Source organism: Ovis aries, chromosome 3 (assembly GCF_016772045.2).
Source record: "Ovis aries strain OAR_USU_Benz2616 breed Rambouillet chromosome 3, ARS-UI_Ramb_v3.0, whole genome shotgun sequence".
Lineage (NCBI taxonomy): Eukaryota > Metazoa > Chordata > Mammalia > Artiodactyla > Bovidae > Ovis > Ovis aries.
In genome coordinates this window covers 42,918,653-42,940,786 of record NC_056056.1, presented here as the reverse complement: position 1 = coordinate 42,940,786, position 22,134 = coordinate 42,918,653, and the positions used below count along the sequence as shown (strand labels likewise).

Here is a 22,134-nt window from a genome sequence, read left to right as displayed (position 1 = left end):
TTAGTTGACTTGGTCCCATTAAAAATATAATAATAATAACCTGTTTCAGTGGTAGCAAAATATGCACAACATAAAATTTACCATTGGACCCATTTTTAAGTGTATGGTTCAGTGACATTAAGTACATGCATTCACACTGTTGTGCAAGACTATCCCATTTCTAAGAGTGCCCTTCACATTTTCTCCTAAGATATTAAAATACTTTTTCAGCCTCTCCCACATTTGCATCCAGTGCCACAGTTCCAGATGACAAGCTACAATCTTACTACCTGGCATCAGTTTTGTTAGCGACATCTGTTTTAAGTCAATGTATTTTTCAGTTCTAGGTAAAGCATATGATTCTCTATCTGTTTTCCTTTAAATTTAAACAGATGCCGGTCTCATAAAAACAAAAGGTTTGTCAAAAATCAAATTCAAGAACTATTCTTGTTTCCTGTAAAATAACTGGCCCCATTCTACCCACCTACCCCCCCCCACCAAAAGACAAAATAAAAAAACACTCCTGTATTTACTACTTAATTAAAATAGCTAAATTCATATCCTAAAGGCATCTGTATTACATCACTAAGGAAAACTTCTGAAAAAAATTATTAGGGCTCTTAAAGTTTCAGTCAAACTTTTTAAAAAGTTAATAAAAAACAGTCGTAATTTTGGACAGCTGTAGGTGATTTTTTGGTGTGCTTTAGAGGGTTCGTTAAAAAAAAAGGCCTCGTGAATCAACAATTAGAATTTATTTTGCATTGTCTCTTATGGTTTCACTTTACATGTAATATCAGTTTGGTATCTTCCTCCCTAAGAGATGATTTACTAACATGAATGAGATGGAATCATGAAGAAAGCAGGAAGGAAAACAGCAATGGTCCCCTCCCCTGATAAGGATGTGTGTGACTTGAATTCCCTTCTGTATGACAGATGACTCAGTAAATGACTCAGGGGCAGTGATACGGGAACTTTTTTTTTAGCTACAACTGACATTTAACATTATATTAGTTTCAGGTGTACATGATTTGCTATTCGTATATACCTAAAAAATGATCATCACAATAAAGTCTGGTTAACACCCATCATCCAGGGGGATCTTCCAAAAGAGGAAGGCTTGGGTGGTGCCATCTTGGTTGGTCATAGCCCTCTAGGTTTGGTGGGTGTTCCCCTCTTCCAAATCTTGATCAGTCTAAGACACAGTATAATCTAGATTTTTTGGAATACTGACACAGGATGTGAGGGTGAAATTCTAATTCAGTTGGTCTAGGGAGGAGCAAGGTGAAAGTGGAAAGACAGACAGATGTTGTGTCCTAGAAAGCGTGCCAAACCAAGCTGGATATGTTCCTCCTGCGGCCTCTTGTTAAAACTGATAAACTGCCCTTGTTAGGACAGTCTGGGGAAGAGTTCTGGTTCAGGCTGCAGGCATGGGTAGATTGGGCCACAGTGGTCTATCTCCTGGTCACTGTTGCACTGCTCCATGTGGAACAAGAGGATTGTGGAAGGAGGGATCTGTGGGCAAATTATTTATAAGCAAACCACCCTGATGGTCTGGATGATCCAAAAGCACTGGGACGTGGAACCTGAAACCCCACAATGCCATCTTTGGTCTCACAAGGGATCCTTTACTCTATGAATAAGAAGGACGCCCAGCTGATGGAGACTAAAGGGGGAGGGTGCAGAATACCAAGAGAAGGAATTTTTTTTTTAAGTACACGTTATCCATCTGACACAAGCAGTATGAATCTTGTTATCCAAGAGGAGCCCTGACTGAGAACTATAGTTCCAAAGCAGGACTGGGAAATGGATCGTCTCATCATGGCAAGGTGGCACATGCTTCCCAGCATGTGTGCTTGATTGTGGGCTCTTGGGGAGAGTATGTCTTGGTTTGGAGATTTTTATTCTTCCTCAAGCCTAGGTTTCTACACGGTCATAACACTTAGTAGCTATCTCCTTCGGTAAAGAGGATAATCCCAATTTTATCAGAGTTAACCTGTAGGGCAGCAGCCTTACAAAAATTAAAATCAACATGCTACCATTAAAAATACACATTATATGACTAGCTCGTCAACTCTTCCCTCCCTCTCTTTGCTGTAACAGGCACCTGTTGGTTTAGAAATGTTCAGAGTTCTCACCCTAGTGAGCCAAAACTGGCACCCTTCCCATGCTGGTATCCACCAACCCCCCACCCCCACCCGAGACCTGCATATCATATATTACTTCCTGCTGTCTATGACCACATCGCCTTGGCAGTTAACCTCAAAGCAAACACATGGGGAGGAGAGAAGTCCCTGGAGGTGGGGAGGAAGGACAAGCGTCAGCCAAGTTTCAGACATTTTTGCTAGTGCCCAGGTGCAAAAACCTTGGTCACATGTATTTCAACGTCTCATCAAAGGCCTCATCTTTTCTTCCCCAGGATGGAGAGCTGAATGAAACACTCCTGTGCCTCCACTCCCTACCCTCCTGTTCTTGAAACACACATATGGGACCCCCTACCACCCGAAGGTGAACCACACAGGAGCAGTGTCTGGCAGCTCACCTTATTCTCCACGTGTTCAGGGGCTGACCAAGGCTGGCATTCTGTTCAATGTTGATGGTTCCTCGGCAACACGGGCTACGTTTATTTAAACTGAACAAGTTTCCATCACCTTTTTCTGGTGTCCAGAGAGGTCAATGTTTCAGGGTAACAAGTGTCATGAATGAATGACACAACACCCAAAACAAGGCCCGGAGCCAAGGGCAGATGACAGCTGCTTGCCTACATATCCCAGGGAGCCAACCAGCTGTGTGGCCCTGGGTGCATCCCTCGACCTCTCTGGACTGCAAGAAGGGAGCTCGCATTGTCCTAAGCTGCTCTCCAGCTCTACAATTTTATGGTCAAGTTGCCACCATTTTACTTTACTGAGAAAGGGCAACTCCACTTCACAAGGGCAATTTCAACTGAGCAGTGCCGTGTTCCTGCAGGAGGAACAATACTTAAAAAAAAAAAAGTTTAAACTATAAAATAAAATAGTGAAAAATCTATAGTAAATAGTAAAAGAAAAAATAGTAAAAAAAAAAAAAAAAAAAAAGAGATAGTAAAAACAATAATTAAAAAAAAAAGAAAAACCCAAAACCTCACTTGGTTTCTTACCAGCCTAAAAGTTTGATCTACAAAGTAGGTTGGTTAACTTTGGTTTGAATTTCACAGCTTCCCTATCTTCCAATAAACATAACAACCTCTTCAGAACAAAGATTCCTAGAGCAGTGCCTGCTGCAGTTCATTACAGCCAGAAGGAAAGCCCTGCCCAGATCCAGTGGGGTAACAGCTCTTAGAGGCCTCTCTGACTCCAGCCTAGCCCATAGCCTCCAACTAACTGGAATTTACCGACAGTAAACCACTTTATCATTTCTTTGATTCAGACCTTTAAACAGCACCTTTCCACCTAAAGAACGAAAGCTCAAAGATGGATTTTGATAGCCTGGCATGCAATAAACCTAAAATTTAGCCTCACCTACCTGGACCAGCTCTTTCTCCGAGTTCCCCCAGCATATACCCAGGGGTGGGATTTCTGTGGAAGAAGCCTTTGGACGCCAGATGCCTCCTCTCCAACCTGCCTGACCTGCCCCACCTGCCCCCTCCCCCACTATCACCACCACCATCCTTACCTGAGTCCGCTAAAACTCAAGACTCACCTGGATGAAAGTGAACTCCCCCCTTGGCTAGCGTAGCAAGAAGTACTTTAACTTCTTTGCATTTATCTCTATTTTTAAAAAGAATATTGTACTTATAAAAGGTTTCTTAAAACAGGAACTCTGGGGCTTCTCTGGTGGCTCAGTGGTAAAGAATCCACTGAATGTGTCACAATGACTGAGTCTGTGCTCGAGAGCCCAGGAGCTGCTACTACTGAGCCCCTGCGCCCTGGAGCCTATGTTCCACCACAAGAGAAGCCACCACAAGAACCCCACGCACCACAGAGAGAAAAGCAGCAACGAAGACCCAGCACAGCCAAAAATAAACAAATAATTTTTTAAAAAAAGAACTGGAACTACGAGAGTTCTTCAGTATTATTACTATACTCTTCAATCCCTTTATTTTAGAGACGAGAAAGCCAAGTCCGGAGAGACCCCCCTGACATCTTGGGCACATTGGTGGCAAAGAAGTGAAGGGGACCGAAGTTTCCCAACTCCCAGAACTTGCTGCACAAGGCAAACTGCTCCCCATCTGCTCTGCTACTTGGTATCCGTTCAAAAGCTTCTCCTGTTGGGTGTATCATTTTTTCCCACAATAGAGAGTTGTGTGCTGTACAATGCAGGTGTTCGATAAATGCAACAGGAGAAAGAGAGGAAAGCTGGAAGACAGAAGACAAGCTCCCCCAGGCCCTCCTCCTTACGAGAAGACCCAACTTTGTACCAAGTCTCTGTCGGGGAAGGTCCTGACTCATTTTCAACCCCCCTCACCCACCTCCAGCTAACGCCCTCTGCTTTCCTTCAGACCTTCCACCCAAGCCTCAATCCACCCGGAGTATAAACACACCGTCTGCATATGCATCCCACGTGAATGTCCATGGAATTCTCCAGGCAAGAATACTGGAGTGGGTAGTCTTTTTCTTCTCCAGGGGATCTTCCCAACCCAGGGATTGAACCCAGGTCTCCTGCTTGGCAGGCAGATTCTTTACCACTGAACCACTGAGCCACCTGGGAAGCCCCGTGAATGACCACACTCATGTCCTTACATACAGAATGAGGGTCACAGCAATGATTCCCAATTAAGTGTAAGTATGCAAAGGTAGAAAAACTCAGGCACCAGCGCTCTTCCCCCAGAGATTATAGCCGTATTTTTAATAACTGTGAGTTGAGAAAAATATGACAAACATCCACCATGAATTCAGTAGTATTTTATTGAGGTTATATTTTATTATTTTATAAATGCAACAGCATACATTGAAAGAGTAATACACGTATGTGGGTGATGTTATATACATATTTGCTTCACAAACAACACTTGAAGTGCTTATGGGTCCCCAGCCACTTGGGCAACTGCTGGGTAGAGGCATTGGTTCAAGACTTCAGAAGTGGATACCTAAATGCTGGGTGTGCATGTTAGTCACTCAGTCATGTCCAACTCTTTGCGATCCCATTCGCTGTAGCCCACCAGGCTCCTCTGTCCATGGGACTCTCCAGGCAAGAATACTGGAGTGGGTTGCCGCTCCCTTCTCCAGGGGATCTTCCTGACCCGGGGATCGAACCCAGATCTCCTGCACAGCAGGCAGATTATTTACCATCTGAGCCACCAGGGAAGCCCCTAAATGCTGGGGAAGGACCTTAAGTCTCTTATCACCTTCCTCTGAAATATACCAATGGGCCAATGAAGATACCACCAGAGAGGGTCCACCGTCAGCTCACTTCAGATTTCTCATTCCATCTACCTTCTGGTTGTACTGACTACTATCACAGGCGGTGGTATTTCCAGCACTTCTTTTCTGGGGGAGAAGGGTCTTACACTAGTCCTCCGGTCTATTCTTGGCTTTCCTGGCAATGCTGCCTCAGGTAGAAAGCCACTTTCAGTTTCTCCCCAGGAATTATCTCTAAAGAGTAAGCGCTGACAAGTGATGGATAATTTGCATTTTAACCCTATTCAAATTTGGGTAAATGGTTTAATATGCATGCTAATATTCTATCATTATTCCAATTAAGGAAACTATTATGTTAAAGTGTTTAATCAGGAGAATTAGGGAGAACTCCAGACACCTAAAATTAACCTCTAATAGTCTTGACATTCATTTTATTTAAGTGCAATTTGCTAAGCTATAAGCAACTTGCTGCCTAAGACTTCTGTTTAGGCACGTGGGGATTCCTGATAAGACCTAACAGCAATTCATTTCCTAACTAGATTGCTGTCTAAAAGAATAAACTAAAAGGGCTGCAATTTAAATACAATCAAGTCCTCAAGCAGTCACATTCCAGAAGACTTAAACATCATCATCTTGATCCCCAGGACAACAATGCTATTCGCATCAGAAACAACACAACCACTTCCTCTTTCTCTGACCTTCTTGGTTTAATTACTTCCTGTGATTTCTTCTAGGGCTGAGTGTGCTTGCTCCCGGGGCGGCTGGTTTTCCATAGGAGACTGATTCGTCTGGAAGGTGCAGAATGCCAGCTGACAGACATTATATATAAAGTGCTGGGACTTCCTATTTCTCTTTCAGTGATGGATTTCCTGGGCTGTCTGGCATTCACCAAGAACTTTTTAAGTCATAAAAAAAGAAAAAATTCTTCCAGCACCTTACGATCTAAAGATCAAGCTACACCTCAAAGCTGAAAGTCCTGCCAACAATGGGTAAAGGCAGGCCCTTGATAATATCTCTCTGCGTGGAAACACCACCTTCTTGACCAATGAATGAGCTTCTTCAGCAAGTTTCAAATGCCAAGTATGTGAGGTTGCCTCTGAAGACACAAACCTGGCAGCTGGGAGCTCACCGTTATCACAAAGACAGGCTCTTGCTACTCAAACAGGGGTCCTTGGAACTGCACCAGCAGCATCGGGAAGTTGGTTAAAAATGCAGCATCTCAGGCCTTCCTGAACCAGAATCCTCATTTTATAAGATTCCCTTGCACATTCAGGTTTAATCCTCTTCTCAAAATAGCTAGGCTAAAACCAGGTTTTAATGAACAGCAAGTTTCGTTAACTATCTTGCTCACACACACTCCATCAAGGGCAAGGTGGCTGGTTGTCTTTCCAAAAGCGGTCTCTGTAGAACTGCTCTTTGTATCAGTACAGAAAATGCCATCTCTGTGGGCACTGGTTCTCTGCTCCACAGAGCTGAACAGGCGAGGAAGAAATGTCACCTCACTGTCCTGAGGCATTTACGGGATTCTGTGCATGCATGCTAAGTCACTTCAGCTGTGACCAACTCTATGCAACCCTGTGGACTGTAGCCCATCAGGCTCCTCTGTCCAGGGAGCTTTCCAGGCAAGAATACTAGAGTGAGTCGCCATTTCCTACTCCAGGGGATCTTCTAGACCCATAGATCGAACCTGGGTCTCCTGTACTACAGGTGGATTCTTTACCGTTTGAGCCACTAAGGAAGCCCTTTACAGAGTTCTAATTTCATTTGCTCAATGGTAATATAAGTCAAACTGTACACGCAACAGATTCTTTGCAAAAACTGAGGCTCTAGGCAGTTGTTCATAAATAGTTGTTCTACAGACACGAGATGTGAAGTCACAGGACCTGGGTAAAATTAACAAATCCTGCTCTGTGACCTCAGACAAGATACTTAACCTGGCTGAATCTTTTCTTCGCCTGCAGCTGTGGACACTGTTGATTCATGGACATAATCCATCCACATCTGAGTGCATGAGTGTATGTGTATGAACACACAACACACACTCACCCTAAAAATGACTCAAGAATTTGTTAGGGGATCTGGGAAGGGTGTGGAGCTCCTCTAAAGCTTTGGACAAGGAGTTCCCTGTACCCTAAACCTGGGAATCCCAACGCCTGCAGCTTGAGGGGTAACTCTGCAAAGGATGAAGAGGGGAAACACCTCTGGCCAGTCCGTCATCAGCCCATCATCCAGATAACTCTGGCGTCACACCCTTTAGGCACAAGGAAGTGCCTAGCACCCTAGACTGTAAGCTCCCCAAGGGTAGAGGCTTCCTCTGAGCCACAGCTGGGGTCCTGTCTGGTAGGAAGGCGGCTGGAACACTGTGAAGTAAGTGAAGGGCACTCTGCTGCTAGTCACTCCCTCTCCTCCAGTCTCACCCTAACTACTATTTATTTTATCCAATAAATAATTTATACATGGCTTTTTAATTGGTGGCCAGGTATTTTCTAAAGTGAAGTTCCTTAGATTCAGAGAATACCACATTTCCAATGGACACCTGTCATCTGATATCCACTACTTTTCCTTAGTATAAAAAGACATGTAAGAACAGAACTGGTTCACAAAGAGCAGACTCCTAATCTGAAATCTGTGCATGCGTACTCGGTCATGTATGACTCTATTGCGACCCCATGGCTCCTCTGTTCATGGAATTTTCCAGGTAAGAATGGTGAAGCGGGTTGCCTTTCCTCCTCCAGAGGATCTTCCCAACCCAGGGATCAAACCTGAGTCTCCTGTGTATCCAGCATTGGCAGGCAGACCCTTTACCACTGCGCCACCTGGGAAGCCTGAAACTTGTTGACCCACAGTCTAACGCGAAGACAAGTATTAGCCTTCAGGGACAGAAGAAGCATTAGGCCAGGGCACACCGTCCAGGCACAGCAAACCTGTTTCAGAATTTTGAGCCTGAGAAAAATCCCAGATTTTGATTTAACCTATTAAACAAAGGAGAGACATTTAATTACTCTGTTTAAGACTGTATTTACACTTATTCAGCTTTAAAAGTTCTACAAAAATGAGTAAACTTATTGGGATGTAGATGATTAAATCTCTGGCCAAGCCTCCACTTTATTCCCTGGATGGAAATATAAACACAAACACCAATATGGCACACAAATAGACAAAACAAGCCATAAGCCAGCTTACTCCTAAGAGAACTCTCAGCCTCATCCATTCCCCCCACAAGCCTACTGACTCTTTGTTTTAGAAAGAATTTGAACGCTGTTGATAATATGAGTTCTAGACCAGACAGGGGTAGCAAGAGAGCAAAGGATGCTACTACATAGGTAAGCAAACTGACAGTAAGCATCAGAAGAGGAAAGAAGTAGAGAATGACCCCAAAGCCCACATTTCCGCCACCACCATAATGGCACTCTACCCCTCTTGGTAGTGTTTAAAAACAAACAACTTCAAGTCTTTCTGGATGTACATACAATATGAATAATCATTTAATTTTTTATATAGGGTAAAACTCTTTTTCAATTAATGAACATTTAATCAATCAATGAATGTTTGCAGAAAGCCTACTATGGGCTTAGCACTCTGCCTGAAGATGGGTGTACAGGTCAATAAGCTATTATTCCCACACCTGGAAGAGCAGATGGGCCAAGCTTCTGGGTGCATTCTCAGGGTGGGATGCAAATACAAAATAAGCAGTGTTTATCTGAAAAATCAATACTGGAGGCCAGAGCCAAAGCAATGAGAAAAAGAAGTAAGAGGACTAAACAGTGAAAATGAAAGACAAGGATGAACCAGGAAAGACAATTTTAACAACTCAGCCTGATAATTAAGTTTTAAGCACCTATGAATGGACCACAGGAAATAAATCTAAGAATGGAACCGCAATTTGAAAAATCGTTATTTCTACAAAGAGGAGGAGCCAAACCCATACATTTTGAAGGTGCTCATATCTTTTTTTATCTCTTCAATCACAACTGCTAAATGCCAGGGTGAAGTAAAAATTCGTTTTTTCACCTGTATGCTCTTGTGTTTGCTTAGCTGCTCAGTCGTGTCCAACTCTGTGACCCTGTGGATTATAGCCTGCTAGACTTTTCCGTTCATGGGATTCTCTGGGCAAGAATACTGGAGTGGAGGGTAGCCATTCCTTTCTCCAAGGAATCTTCCCAACCCAGGGATCAAACGCAGGTTTCCTGCATTGCAGGTTGATTCTTTATTGTCTGTATGCTCTTGGGGCAATCAACATAGAAATTCTGTTTTAAAATAAATATTCAGCTGCCCTTTGAAAGTAGCATAAATAACATAAGCAGGATTTGCTATCATGTGTGCAACATACCCCAAGTGAACATATTGTTGACAAAGATTACCTGAGAAATGAGTAATTACTAAACAGTTGGTCCTTAATTTAGCCAAGTCCTATGCCAGTTAATATCAAGCGTTTTACTAAGATCCTGGCCTGATTTCCTTCCCCTGACAGGGACCACATCAAGCTGTGGTAACCATCTTTCATGCCTACCACGGCAGGCACACAGAAAACACAAGTTTGCTTCACAGAGCATGCTGCCCACCAGTGCAAAATATTCCTTCTACTCCAGTGACTAAAAGCCTTAGACAATGCCTTAAAAAATACTCATCAAAAAGAAACATTTGCAATAGTTAACGAGCTTATCAATATGGCTGGGTCTTAAAAAAAAAAAAAGGCAGCCCAATTTACTTAAGAGAAAACAAGCCAAAACAAACAGCCAAACGCAAAAACTTCCTGCTCTGCCTCTATTATCATCTTGTTCAAGTTTCTGAGGATTCTGCTGTTAGATTGTGTATTTGTGTTCCACCCCATAACATAGGAACTCTGCCAACAGTGGCGCTCATCGGCACAGCTGTCTCCAACTTCAAGTGTTAAGACTCCATGAGAACCCTGTAGTTATTGCAAATTGTTAATATCTTGATCTCGGCAGACACTATCCTGAAGAGGCACAAAACACAGGCCCTGGCTTATTGAGTTTAGACTCTTCCATTTCCCAGTTCCCACAACAGTGATTGGAATCAAAACGGTTTTGACTTTTTCATCACAGATCACTAACACCAGATAGTTCTGCGACCAGTTACCACAAGACACGTCAAGGGCTACAGGCAAAACATGGGAGTTTCTCAGAAGGAGGCTTACACACACCCTAAGTTAACCAAATACAACAATTATAATTATTGCATTTGTCAGCAGGGACAAAACAACATTTTAAAATAATCAGATTCATTTTTTTAACTTAATAGATCTTTATTAAAAGCAACCACAATGTGCCCGATGGTATTAGGCCAACAAGTAGAAAACTAAGCAAGAGAGGTAACCCTGAATCCCAAAAGCTCCTATTTTGGGACAGATGTAGCTGTGTATAACAAACCCAACTCTAAATGGTGAGAACTGTCATACAGTGTGGAGGGAAAGTGCTATCAAGAGTCCACCATTTTTTCTTAGGGAGTGAGGGAGGGGGAAGTCCAGGAGGACCTCAGAAGACGAATGACTCAGGGCTAGTAGTAAGGGAATGAGCAGAATTTCACATGTTGGAGAAGGAAAGAAGAACATTCCGGAATAAACAGCATGAATGGGTGGACCATTGAGAAGAACAGTTTTCATATTGATACTGATCCACTTTTTATATGTTATTGGTTAAAGGGACCAGAAAGCAGAGGGAATCAGGTACAGCTGGAAAGGAAGCAGCATCTGTTAAGATCCCTGTGGAAACAAACTCAGCAGATGGAGGTTAGTGAACGCCCACCAGCTACCAAGACTTGCAGAGAAGGAAATGGCAACCCACTCCAGTGTTCCTGCCTGGAGAATCCCAGGGACGGGGGAGCCTGGTGGGCTGCCATCTATGGGGTCGCACAGAGTCGGACACAACTGAAGTGACTTAGCAGTAGTAGTAGTAGTAGTAGAGGCCTTAACTTTATACAATGACAATGTCTTTTTACACAATAACAATGTCCTGGCTTATAAGCTTGTTAAAGGTCCTTCCAAGTTTTTTGTTCTGTTTCGCTTTTAAGATTTTCTAAGGAAGAGACCAAGATTCCAATTCCTAGTCGACTCCAGCATTCTATTCTGGTAGAGTAGAAACACACCTACTTTTTTAAGGCTAAGGCAAAAGGAAGGGATCAATACTTGTTGCATTGTGTCTAATTTCCACAACTCTTAATTCAATAACTATAGAGCTAACATTCCAGTAATAATCAACTCTGAATTCACATTCTTTCCATTATCTTAAGGTGTAACAACTTCAAGTTTACTTAAATTCACTTTAATTCAGTATGTGCCTCACAGCATTTTCAGGGAAGATAAGGGAAAGTTATGGCAATGACAGGATGTCACTAATTCAGAAGAATTAGGGACAGTATGACTGGCAGAAATGGTCTGAGCTTTGAAGTCAGAATGACTAAAGCTAGCCACCCTCTGCCCTCCTGAGATAGCACCTTGTGGTGCTTGAAAATACAGTTCTTCCTGAGACAGCCTACTAGGCTTATTTAACCTCTCTGTGTCTTGATTTCACCCCACCCTATAAATGGAGGTAATAAAACCATATGTGCTTCCCTGGAGGCTCAGTGGTAAAGAAGCTGTCTGCCAATGCAGGAGACACGAGTTCGATCCCCAGGTTGAGAAGATCCCCTGGAGAAGGAAATGGCAACTCACTCCAGTATTCTTGCCTGGAGAATCCTGTGGACAGAGAAGTTAGGCGAGCTATAGTCCATGGGGTGGCTAAAGAGTCAGACATGACTGAGCGACTACACAGCAAACAAAACCATATACAGCATAGATTGTTGAAAAGACTAAAGGAGTAAAGTCCTATAAAAATATTTGCTGTCTTCGGTAAGTAATGTAAGCTTCCTCATCGGTTAAATGTGGTAACACCTCCCTCACATGGTTATTTGAAAGTGAGACTGTAAAAAACCTCTCTCGATGTCCAGCGATGAGCCGACACCAGAAACCTGTGTTATTCCTAGTGTGTGCTGTAAGCTTTACACAGGCTAGCTCATTTAATGGAGAAGGAAATGGCAACCCACTCCAGTGTTCTTGCCTGGAGAATCCCAGGGATCGGGGAGCCTGGTGGGCTGCCATCTATGGAGTCGCACAGAGTCAGACCCGACTGAAGCGACTTAGCAGCAGCAGCAGCAGCAGCTCATTTAATTCCCACAGCAACTCCACGAAATCAGCAGTTTTTATTCCCATTTTATTCACTCAGATAAAAGCAAAGTGAGATACATCAGTAACTTGCCTTGGATCAGAAGGTGACATCAGTAACTTGCCTTGGATCAGAAGGTGACCAAATGGCTAAGCCTTGAGCCATACGTTACAATGCATTTAAAGCAGGATCTTTGGCCTTTGGCTGAAATAACCAATCAGACATTTTTCAGTCAGTTGAGACTGAGAGTAAAGACCTCAGGGAATTATTCTTAATTCTGTGAAGTGTAATCATTGTCTTGTGGTTTCACATAAGAGTATGCTCATCTTTTGGAAAGCAAGCTCAAGTAATTGAATATAAGAGTTCCAATGTCTAATTTCTTTGAAATAGTTCAGCAAAAAATATTTAAGCTTTTTAAGTTTTTTTCCAAATGGGAAACCTTTCAACATTAGGGAAAGTATGAATGAGGGAGGAGTTATAAATCCATCCTCAGCAAGATGTGTGTTGCCGAGAAGAGATCAGCAACAAAATAGAAAGCTGAACAGAAGCTGAGTGGCTCTTGAGTTACTGCTCCTTGAGAAGAGTTTCTTCATTTTGTCTGTAGCCATGATCCAGTGATTTAAAGATACAGATGAAACACACATGATTTAAAAAAATTTTTCCATTTCCTTTGTACAAAAGGTCACTTTCAATAATTTATTAAATTATCTTAATTATCTTTAATTTTTAAATTTAATTATCTTTAATTTTCACTTACTGAAAAAAAATCTGTAGTTATAAATCTTAACATGCATTTCTGTCTGGAGAGGGACAGAAGGGTCAGGGTACTTTTTATACTGAAGCTATTGTTTAGGACCATCAGCAAAAAGAGCTTTACTAAATTTATGTGCGTATATTCATTAGAGAGTAATTTTAAAATGACAGGAAAAAGAACATTAGAAGACAAAACATATTTTTTAAAATTAAGCACGCTTTTATCACTTGCAAGGTTCTGATTTATTGCTAAATATATTTAAATACCTGTACTGTTTAATAAAAACCTTAAATATATGTGGGCTATCAGGAAGACCTATTTTACCTAAGACACAAATATATCTCCCTTGAGTTTTCAGTTTGATGTCACTTCCTTATAACACACCTTACCTACTTCCAAAAGGTATCTAAGGAAGCTCAAACATAAAAACCATTAGAAGAGAAAACAGAAAATAGATTGAAATGCATAGAGAGGAGTGGTAAATAAATCTAGCAAAAACCTAAGCTAATATGGCTACCATAACCAAGCAAAAATTTTAGCTCTGAGCTTGAGACAGTGGTAGTAAATAATAAAACAAAACAGAAAACCAATCACAGTATTGCCCTGTAAGTCTGAAAGAAACGTTCTTCCGGCACCAGCATTTAAAAGGAATTTTTCAGATGGGCCATTACATAAGAACGATGAACAATATAATGGACAGTGTCCACAAATGGCAGTTTATACAGCCCATGCAGCCCATTTTCTTACCAGGCATTTCTTGTCTCATGACAAGGTCATTGCATTAAAAGTAATTCAGAGAAGGCCATTTTTGCAGCAGGCTAAGGCGCCACAGCTTTCTGATTCTCTAACTGAAACCAAAACCTATCCTCAAATATCCATTGTCTCAACTGGGCTTCTGACAGCAGTAGGGACAGCCAGTTCCATGCCAAACTGCTCTGAAAGCCTGGAAGAAAAATATTTATTTCTTGTTGGTGATTCCACCTGAAATCCCTTCGCTGTGGATATCAGATGGGATAGAATACAAAGTTGACCTGCCCTAGAAAGGAAGCGGCCAGGCCAGCATCCTTGAGGAATGGAGGCAAGGAACCCCAATCTAGGGTGATGAACCAATCAATCTTCAACAAGCTCTGAGCATGGCAACCTTCCCTTCCTGCTACTACTGCTATTGTGTGTGCAGGGACAAACAAGGACCCATAAAAATACCTGTTTATTATTAATAGTCATGTCCAAAAGGGGGCAAGGCCCAGCATATTCCTTACCCCACCCATATTTCAGCCCTAGAAGGGCAACATTTTTCATTTTACCATTTCAAGATACAGTCTATTAAAGCCAAGCAAAGGTCTAACATAGAAAGACCAACAGATGTGGTGGGACATGGGACATGCACACCACCTAAGATCTTCTCAGGCTACTTATGGGACAGGTGTTCTAAGACGGGTGTCTGGCAGACTAGGGGTTACTGCAGCCAAAGCTCCCTGGGGACCCAGAGAAAGGAAATTCCCTTTCCCAAACACCAACTCTCCCGACACCCCCTCCCGCCCAGCCCAGCGACAGCAGACACCAAAGGACAACGGGGCACTAAAAAAAAAAAAATAGTGAGTAGATGCTTACAGCACAGCATTCTATCACCTGCTGCAAGACAAGCCCTCCCCGCTGGCCAGCCCTGAGTCACTTCCCCTCTCTGCATCGGGTCTCAATGCTCGCGGGGGCAAAAGACCTCTGGCGCTGCATATCCGCAGCCCCCAAGTCGGCGCAGACACACGCTGGGCCTCCCTCTAGGCAAGTTCCCGTGGCTGCCGACCCGCTCTCTGCGCCCCAGCCGGCGCCGCCGCTACCTTGGCTAATGGCAGCTCTGAATGAAAGGAGCCGAGACAGGCTCCGGATTTATGAATGTGCAGGGGAGGAGGGGAGAGATATCATGTGACAATAAAGGAGAGAGTCTTATTCACAAAAAAAAAAAAAAAAGTGGCTGTGGCGGGCACAGCCACTGAGCAGCAGCGGCCGCCGCGATGCGGTGACCGCTCGAACCCGAGGCCGACGATCTCAGGCACCCGGCCCTGCAGCCCAACCTCTAGTCGCACCCGCGATCGGAAACGCCTCGGGCGCTGGCAGAAGAAAGGCAAAGCCGCCTCGGCGGCCGCAGGGCCACAATAAGCTGCACCTCGGCCAGGGGCTGAAGGAAGACACGGGTCCCGCGAGGGGAGGTGGGTGCGCCAGAGAGCCCCTCCAGCGAAGAGCCCCGAGCTTTGTTCGCCTCGGGCCCGCGGGCCGGGCACGCACTCCTGTGCACGCGCGCACACACAGATATACACAAAGATACACACAGAGACACACAGAGATATACACACAAGGGCCCCGCAGCTCGCTGCCCCGCAGGCTCCCGCCCTCCCCCGCCGCACACCCTCGGATCCGCCCCCCGAACAGCCCAGACCCCGCGGGGCGCCTGTCCCTGGCCGGCCAACGCGTGCACACACACGCACACGCGCCGCGGGGCCCCAGGGCTGCTCCAACACGCCGGCCTGCTCGGGGACCCGGGTGCACGCAGACCCTAGCGCAACCCGTGCCCAGTCCTCCCTTAGCTCCGCAGTGTTTTTTATGAATGAAAATGTGGTATGCAAATGAGAGCGATTCAAGAAAACGACATGGCGGAGCCTGGGCCCCAGTGGGCTTCCGAAGGGACCGCGGGGCTAGCAGAGGGGGCGGGAGAGTTACAAAAGTCACCGGGTCAAAACCCACCGACCCCTGGAAGTCGGAGCGGGGGTGTCAGGTGTTCCGCTCCCGCCGCGGAGGATCTCGAGAGGAGGGGTGATTTGAGTCTCCAGAGAGGGATCGGGGACCGCCCGGAGGTCACCCGCGCGCCCTTGGCCCCCGCAGCGGCCACCAGCCCGCCGACCCAACGCGCGCCCCCTCCAGCCTGCAGCAGTTTTCGCCCCCTCCTCACTTCATCAACAAGGGGGGAAATCTCGTGTCCCACACCCCATAGACCAGCAAGTCGCTGCACCCCAAGCCAAGTTCACCCAAACAGCGTCCCCGCCCGCGTCCTCAGCCCCGGCCCCCACGCTGCCCTCGCGGGGCACCCTCGTCCCACCCCGTGGCCAAACTTACTCGTCCGGGTGTGTTTCTTCGGTCATTTTCCTGTTCACCTAGACGCCTGTCCCGCGGCGGGCAGCTTTGCTCCCTTCATCTTCCTGTCCGCTCATCCTCCCCCCCCCCGCCCCCTTCTTCACATCTCCGGAGATCGCCTGATTTGGTTGGGGGGAGCTGCTAGAGATGAAGGGGGCGCCGCAGAAGGCAGAAAGGGAAGCAGGGCGACCGGAGCGTGGGGTGAGGTCTGGAGAAGGGGTGCACAGGCAAGCTTCGCGGGGAGTGAGCGCCGCAGGGCCGAGGGGCAAAAGCGGGCGGGGGCTCCGAGGGCTCGGGAGCGGGCGGAGCGGAGAGATTTGGGCAGGGGACGGAGGTAGGGGAGAGGAGGAGAAAAACAAGCGCGCGGTGGAGCGGCGGGGACTGCCGAGAGCAGGGGAAGAGGGCCGGCCGCGGGCGGGGGCTCGGCCCGGGGTTGCCCCCGGGGGGCCGGGCCAATCACGGTTCCGGGGAGCGCTCGGCGGCCAGGGGAGGTGCGCCCGGAAGGCGGTGCAGGGCGCCCAGTCCGAGCCCCATCTCTCGACTCTACCGATTTACTCCATATTGGATTCTCACCACCGCCAACAGGAGGAGGAAGTGGGGCGGAAGCGATGACGTCTTCCCAGCGGCCAGAGGTGGTGGAGTGCAAAAAGCTTCCTACTTGCGACCGAAAAAAAAAAAAGAGGAGGAAAAAAAAAAAAAAAAAAACTTTGTCCGGCCTACTGAGCATGCCCGACTTCCTTCCCTCCCTCCCCCGCCCCCCCAAGTCCCTCCCGGCTTCCACTCCCTGAGGAGCCCCGGAGCGGAGTTGTTTGCGCCGCGTTTAACTCCGGATCCTCCCGCCTTAGCGCTCCGGGTTTTAAGATGCCCGAGAGGAGGGAGGAGGTGGCAGCGGGGGACTCGCACACATCTGGCCTCGGGTTGGTTCCCTCCCTCTTCCCAAACCCCTGGATTAAAAATCGGAGGGAAGAGGAGGAGGGGGAAGACAGGGAGCTCTGGGGGAGGCTGGAGTGTTGCTGGCCCTCGGAAGAACAACTAACCCCGCCTTGGGTCGGGAGGGTGGAAGCGGAACAGGTGCATTTGCCAAGATTCTGAACGGCAGAGGCTTTTCAGTTTCACCTGAATCTCAGGATCTCTTTTCTTGGTAGGGGCTTGGGCGTTTTTAAGGAATCATTATTTGTACATTGAAAAAAAAAAAAAATCCAACAAGCCAGGAGCGTTTGCATTCCAGTAGAAACGAAGGACTTTCCCAGGTTAAAATGCAAACCCAAATATGTTTCTAAATTACTAGGTAAATCTCGGGTTGGTGGAGGATGGTCCTTGTCCTAGGCCCTTGAATGCCAGTTTCTGGCCCAGAGGTTGCCAGCCCCATGGGCTTTGGCACAGTGAGGTGGGGACCCCTGCTCCCGCTCTATCTCCCCTTTGTTTTTAAATTATTTTCCTAACCTGGCCTGGGACCGTGCGCCAGGATAGGCCCGTACTTTTTAACACAGCACTGTCTAAGCAAAGGGCAAGCAACCTGTGCCAGGATCTTTGCTTGGCTTGATGCTCTGCTGTTGCAGTTTTGAAATTCTTTATGGTGTTTAAACTAGGGGCTTCACATTGCTACTTTGCAGGGGTCCCAGAAATTCCATAGCCAGTGAATATTTCCTTCTGGGGTCTTGCTAGGGAGCAAGAGATATAGTCTCTGTTCCTTCCTGCTCTCCAAGCACTTTTATATTCTCCTGAATGTCCCAAGACACTACACAAAAATTTTTAACTTAATGGCAATCACTGAACCAATTTAGAGAAGACTAAATATATGCCTCAAATATTGCATAGGTAAAGGGTATATGTATGCATTTGGAGAGTCACAGTACTCTGAAGAAAGTTAAGAGTTTTCACCTTGAGTCAAGGGAAAACTAGTGGTTTACCCTAGGCTTTGTGTTTAATCTTAACCATGATCTTTGTGGACACAGATTGGGGTTAAACCCAAGCAACCACTCCATGCTAAGTGCTGGTATGTGGTGGTAAAAAGGGCACTAGACAGGGGAGGAACACCTAGGTTCTGGTTTCTTCCTAGCAGCCCCGAGACCCTGAGTGAGGCTTTTAGCAATTCTTCAGTTTCTTTATAAAATAAGGATACCAAGGCCACACTTGTCTTTCTCAGTCTTTGAGACCACTGAGGGTCTATGAGAAAGCACTGAACAAAGCAAGACCTCAGTGGCATCTAAATCCCCATGAGGTGAAGGCATCTACTCAGTTCTCACCTTTGCCCATTTGTTGCTTTTCTCAGCAATGTTTGAAAGAAGTCCTATTCAGTCATTCCTGAACTTCCAGGAATGTGGACATTTGTCTTGTCAGAAATATCCACCCAATGGGCGTCACCCTCTAGTTCAGAGTACTCAAATGGCAAGGTTACAGGTGAGATGATTATTTTCTGCAGGTAGGCAAGCTAAATCTGTGTCATTACAGCTCATTCATCCATCTCCCTTCTAATAACAGTGAATGACTGGCCCAACCCAGGAGCAAAAGAAAACATTCCAAGGTCCAAGAGTCACCAAGTCCCAACTTGGATGTTCTGCTGCCAAACTCCAGCAGGTCCTTAAGTTCTCTGAGCCTCACACTATCCTGTAGTAACAAGGTAATATCCACAACATAGAGTTGTTGGAGGATTAAATGGCTATAAAATGAAGGCACTGTGTTAAGCACACTGCAAATACGAGATTAACGGCAACACTTTCTTCCCTTTAGCCAGTGGATTATCAAATGCTCTCCCTTTCACTCCTGGTCCTTTATGTTCCTCTAAAGAAAACCTTCCAATTTTTGCCTTGTTCATTACGCAAAAGGAATCTTTTTGATGAAAATGTCCCAAGCAGGTCACCCCTCCCGCATCAATCGCTAACTATGACTGGCAGCTCCGAGAATAAATGGCGGTATTGAGTGAATAACTCAGATGTTTATTGATCAGAATACCAGGGTGTTATCAAAGCCTTCTGGATAGTTACCAGAATTGGGGATATCACGGATTCAGGGTTTTAATGACATTGCTGAAAAGAGCTAAATACCCCCATCCGTGTCTCGCCCCAACAAACAGCAAAACAAGGGGCAGGCAAGCCAAGGGTGTCTCGTACAGTGTGTCAAAAGTAATGTCGATCTGCTCACAACTTCAGGGTAACCCAGCGGAGTCTCCCGTAGGACCCCCACCTACTCGCCTCCGAACCCGAGTCCGGGGCAAGGGGGCACCCCCTCCCGAATCCTCCCGGCTGGCCGCCGGTAAAGCCCGGAACCCAAGCGACCCTCGGCGGGCTCGGGACGGGCATGCTCAGTAGACCCGCAGTGCTAGTTTCAATCGGACGTCCTCGGCTCCCGCCCCGCACGGGCGCGGGGGAAGCGGACATTTTCTCCTCCACAATCCGCTCTCTCTTGTCCTTCGCCCCCTTTCTGCGTCCTCCCACTTTTCGCCCGTCGGGGTCCGACTGGGCGCTGGTGTAAATCTCTCGGGAGTGGGCTGGTGATAGTGACTCTCCTCGCCCTCCCCCAGGGTTAGGGGGGTTGCAGGGTAGGGGGTGGTTGGGGGAGGACTCCACTGTGCCCTAAGGTGGTTTGCGCCGCGCGACCGCGGCCCTCAGGAGCCCCCCCACTGCCGCAGCGCCCCCCCGCTCCCCGCCCCGCGAGGCGTGCGCAGCTGCGCCCCGCCTGTCCTCATCTCACCCTCATCCTGCCCCTTCGGTATTTCTCAATGACCGGCGCTCGGAGGGCACTTCCGACCCGGGAGGGAGCGGGTATCATTAGCGCCAGCTTTATCAGTTCCTTCCGGTCTGCCAGGAGCCCAGCCTTGCGCGCAGCTTGGCCGCGCCCAGGGCTCTCGGGTGCCTTAATTTTTTTGTTTAAACAAGCAGTCGTGTGTGCCGGGGTGTGCCAAACGAATGTGCAGCCCGGCTGCTCCGCCCTCCCCCGCACCAGACCCGCCGGCCGGAATGGAAACCCAAGCTCTCTCGAAAAGAAGGGGATGATGCAAACTTAGAAACTGACCCGGCGTCCGGGAACGATGCCCCTGCGGGGCGCGGTGTCCCAGTCCCGGCATGAATGGCTGGAGCCCGATTGCATAATCGGCGCGGTATAAATAGCCGACGGGCGGGCCGCTGACGAGCTCGCTGGTCCCGTTATCATGACTACTTCATCCCCGATGCATTCACTCCCGGGTCATTTTCCCTTTCAGCTGCAAGGCTGGGATTTTAAATAGCAGAGATGAAAGGCTCTCATTCCTGCTTCCCTGCTCCCTTGAGTTCATGTATTATGAATGAAACCTCGCTGCTTCCTGATGGCTCACTTCAGGTAGGGGAGAGACTAAGTCAAGGCAGCGGTCCACCGAACCTCGTGTGTGTGTGTGTGTGTGTGTGTGTGTGTGTGTGTGTGTGTGTGTGTGTAGGAGAGAGACTCAGAGTCAAGGCAGCGGTCCACCGAGCCTCGGGTGTATGTGTGTTCTGTCCCGGAGGGAGAGAAAGCAAGAAGAAATGATTGACAGGGCTGGGCCACCGTCTCATCGAGAAAACGTAACCGCTGATGGTTTGCCTCTGGAGTTTCAGTTTACAACTCTCCAGCCTCATTGTAAGGTAGATTATGCAAAGGGTCTTTTCGGCCGTGGCTGCTCACTCGCCTTCGGCCTCAGAGAAGTGCTGCTTCAGTCAGAGGAGCTGGTTCCCTTTCTCGGAGGCAGCAGACATCCCTGACTGTAAAAGCCCTGGGGACCCCTGAGGTCTGGAAGAATAGCAGTGCCACGGGTCAGTTTAGTCACTCTCTTGTTTCTTAGAAGCTTCTGCTATGTCCAAAGATGAAGTACAAAAACTTATTCCTCCCAACTGTATTTCACAAATACATGGTTGTTTTAAAAATGATAGTGTGCAGAGGGTTTTTGTTTTTTTTTTCTTTTTAATCTTTTCTCTTCAACACCAAGTTTCGACTTATTTTCTCAAAATAAATGACTGGTTCTTCACCAATGCGTTTCTGGTAAGTGAAAGGCAGTGGCCTGGTCATTATTTTTCAAACCAGAGGCTCATTGCTCCAACCTGGGTTTAAACTGCCAGGTCCTTTGTGACGCTTTGGGATTACAGGGGACCATGAACCCAGGGTCCTGCCTTCCAGGGTTTTCTGTCGGGTGAGGCAACAGTCTATACAGAAAACATTAGGGCAATGGCTAATGCCTCTAAAACATGAGGTAAGCAGGAGAGAAAGCAGAGGTCAGGGAAAGGAAGGCTCCCCAGGAGAAGGGGTGTCTTAGCCACATCCTGAAGGAAGGTGAGCTGGTGTAGATAACTGACAACCCAGTGAACCTAGAAGCCCCAAGGTGTGACAGGGTGGGGAGCCAGGGCAACAGGCTGAGAAGGGTGGGTCTGGGAGGCAACAGAGGTCATGCTAAAGGAGGCTAGACGATCATGAAGTCTTGGAATCTTTTGTAGCAGGTTCACAGCTGAGCTTTGTCCAGTCCCAGCTCTTTGCAGTGGGCCCTTGGTTGCACAAACATAGAGTCATTGGGCATCCATTGTCTGGGGGTTTGGAAACTGATAGCCCCACGATCAGATAAGGCTCCAGATAAATTCTGTTTATGCATACCTTAAAAAAAAAACAAACCAGAGTCTAACAGTTTAAAATCAGACCATTTCACATAAAAATCAAGATTTTTGGCTCCTCTTAAAAAATACTCCAAAGATGCAGGAACTGTGAGTGCCAAATTCTTGTTTGGTAACAGTTGACTCTTGGTGAATGGTGGCTGGCCTGTCTGTCAGGCTTCTGGCTCCCCTAGGCATTT

At 46.7% G+C, this 22,134-nt stretch overlaps 1 protein-coding gene and 1 long non-coding RNA gene across 3 annotated transcripts in view; both read right to left on the bottom strand.

The window, feature by feature from the left end:
- Window positions 1–16,934, bottom strand: part of SPRED2 (sprouty related EVH1 domain containing 2) — a 119,908-nt gene extending 102,974 nt beyond the window's left edge. For both annotated transcript variants that reach the window (XM_042245981.2, XM_027966690.3), the window contains exon 1: window positions 16,332–16,934. Coding sequence is in view for 1 of the 2 variants with exons in the window: in XM_027966690.3 (XP_027822491.1) it covers window positions 16,332–16,357 (26 nt within the window). In the remaining variant the exon portion in view is untranslated. The remainder of the gene's footprint in view (window positions 1–16,331) is intronic.
- On the bottom strand, window positions 4,837–14,165 carry LOC132659584 (uncharacterized). The gene is made up of 2 exons (XR_009600149.1): window positions 13,974–14,165; window positions 4,837–12,676 (listed from the first exon to the last, which is right to left on the bottom strand). It is a non-coding gene; the product is annotated as an uncharacterized LOC132659584 (long non-coding RNA).
- Window positions 16,935–22,134: the final 5,200 nt, after the last annotated feature.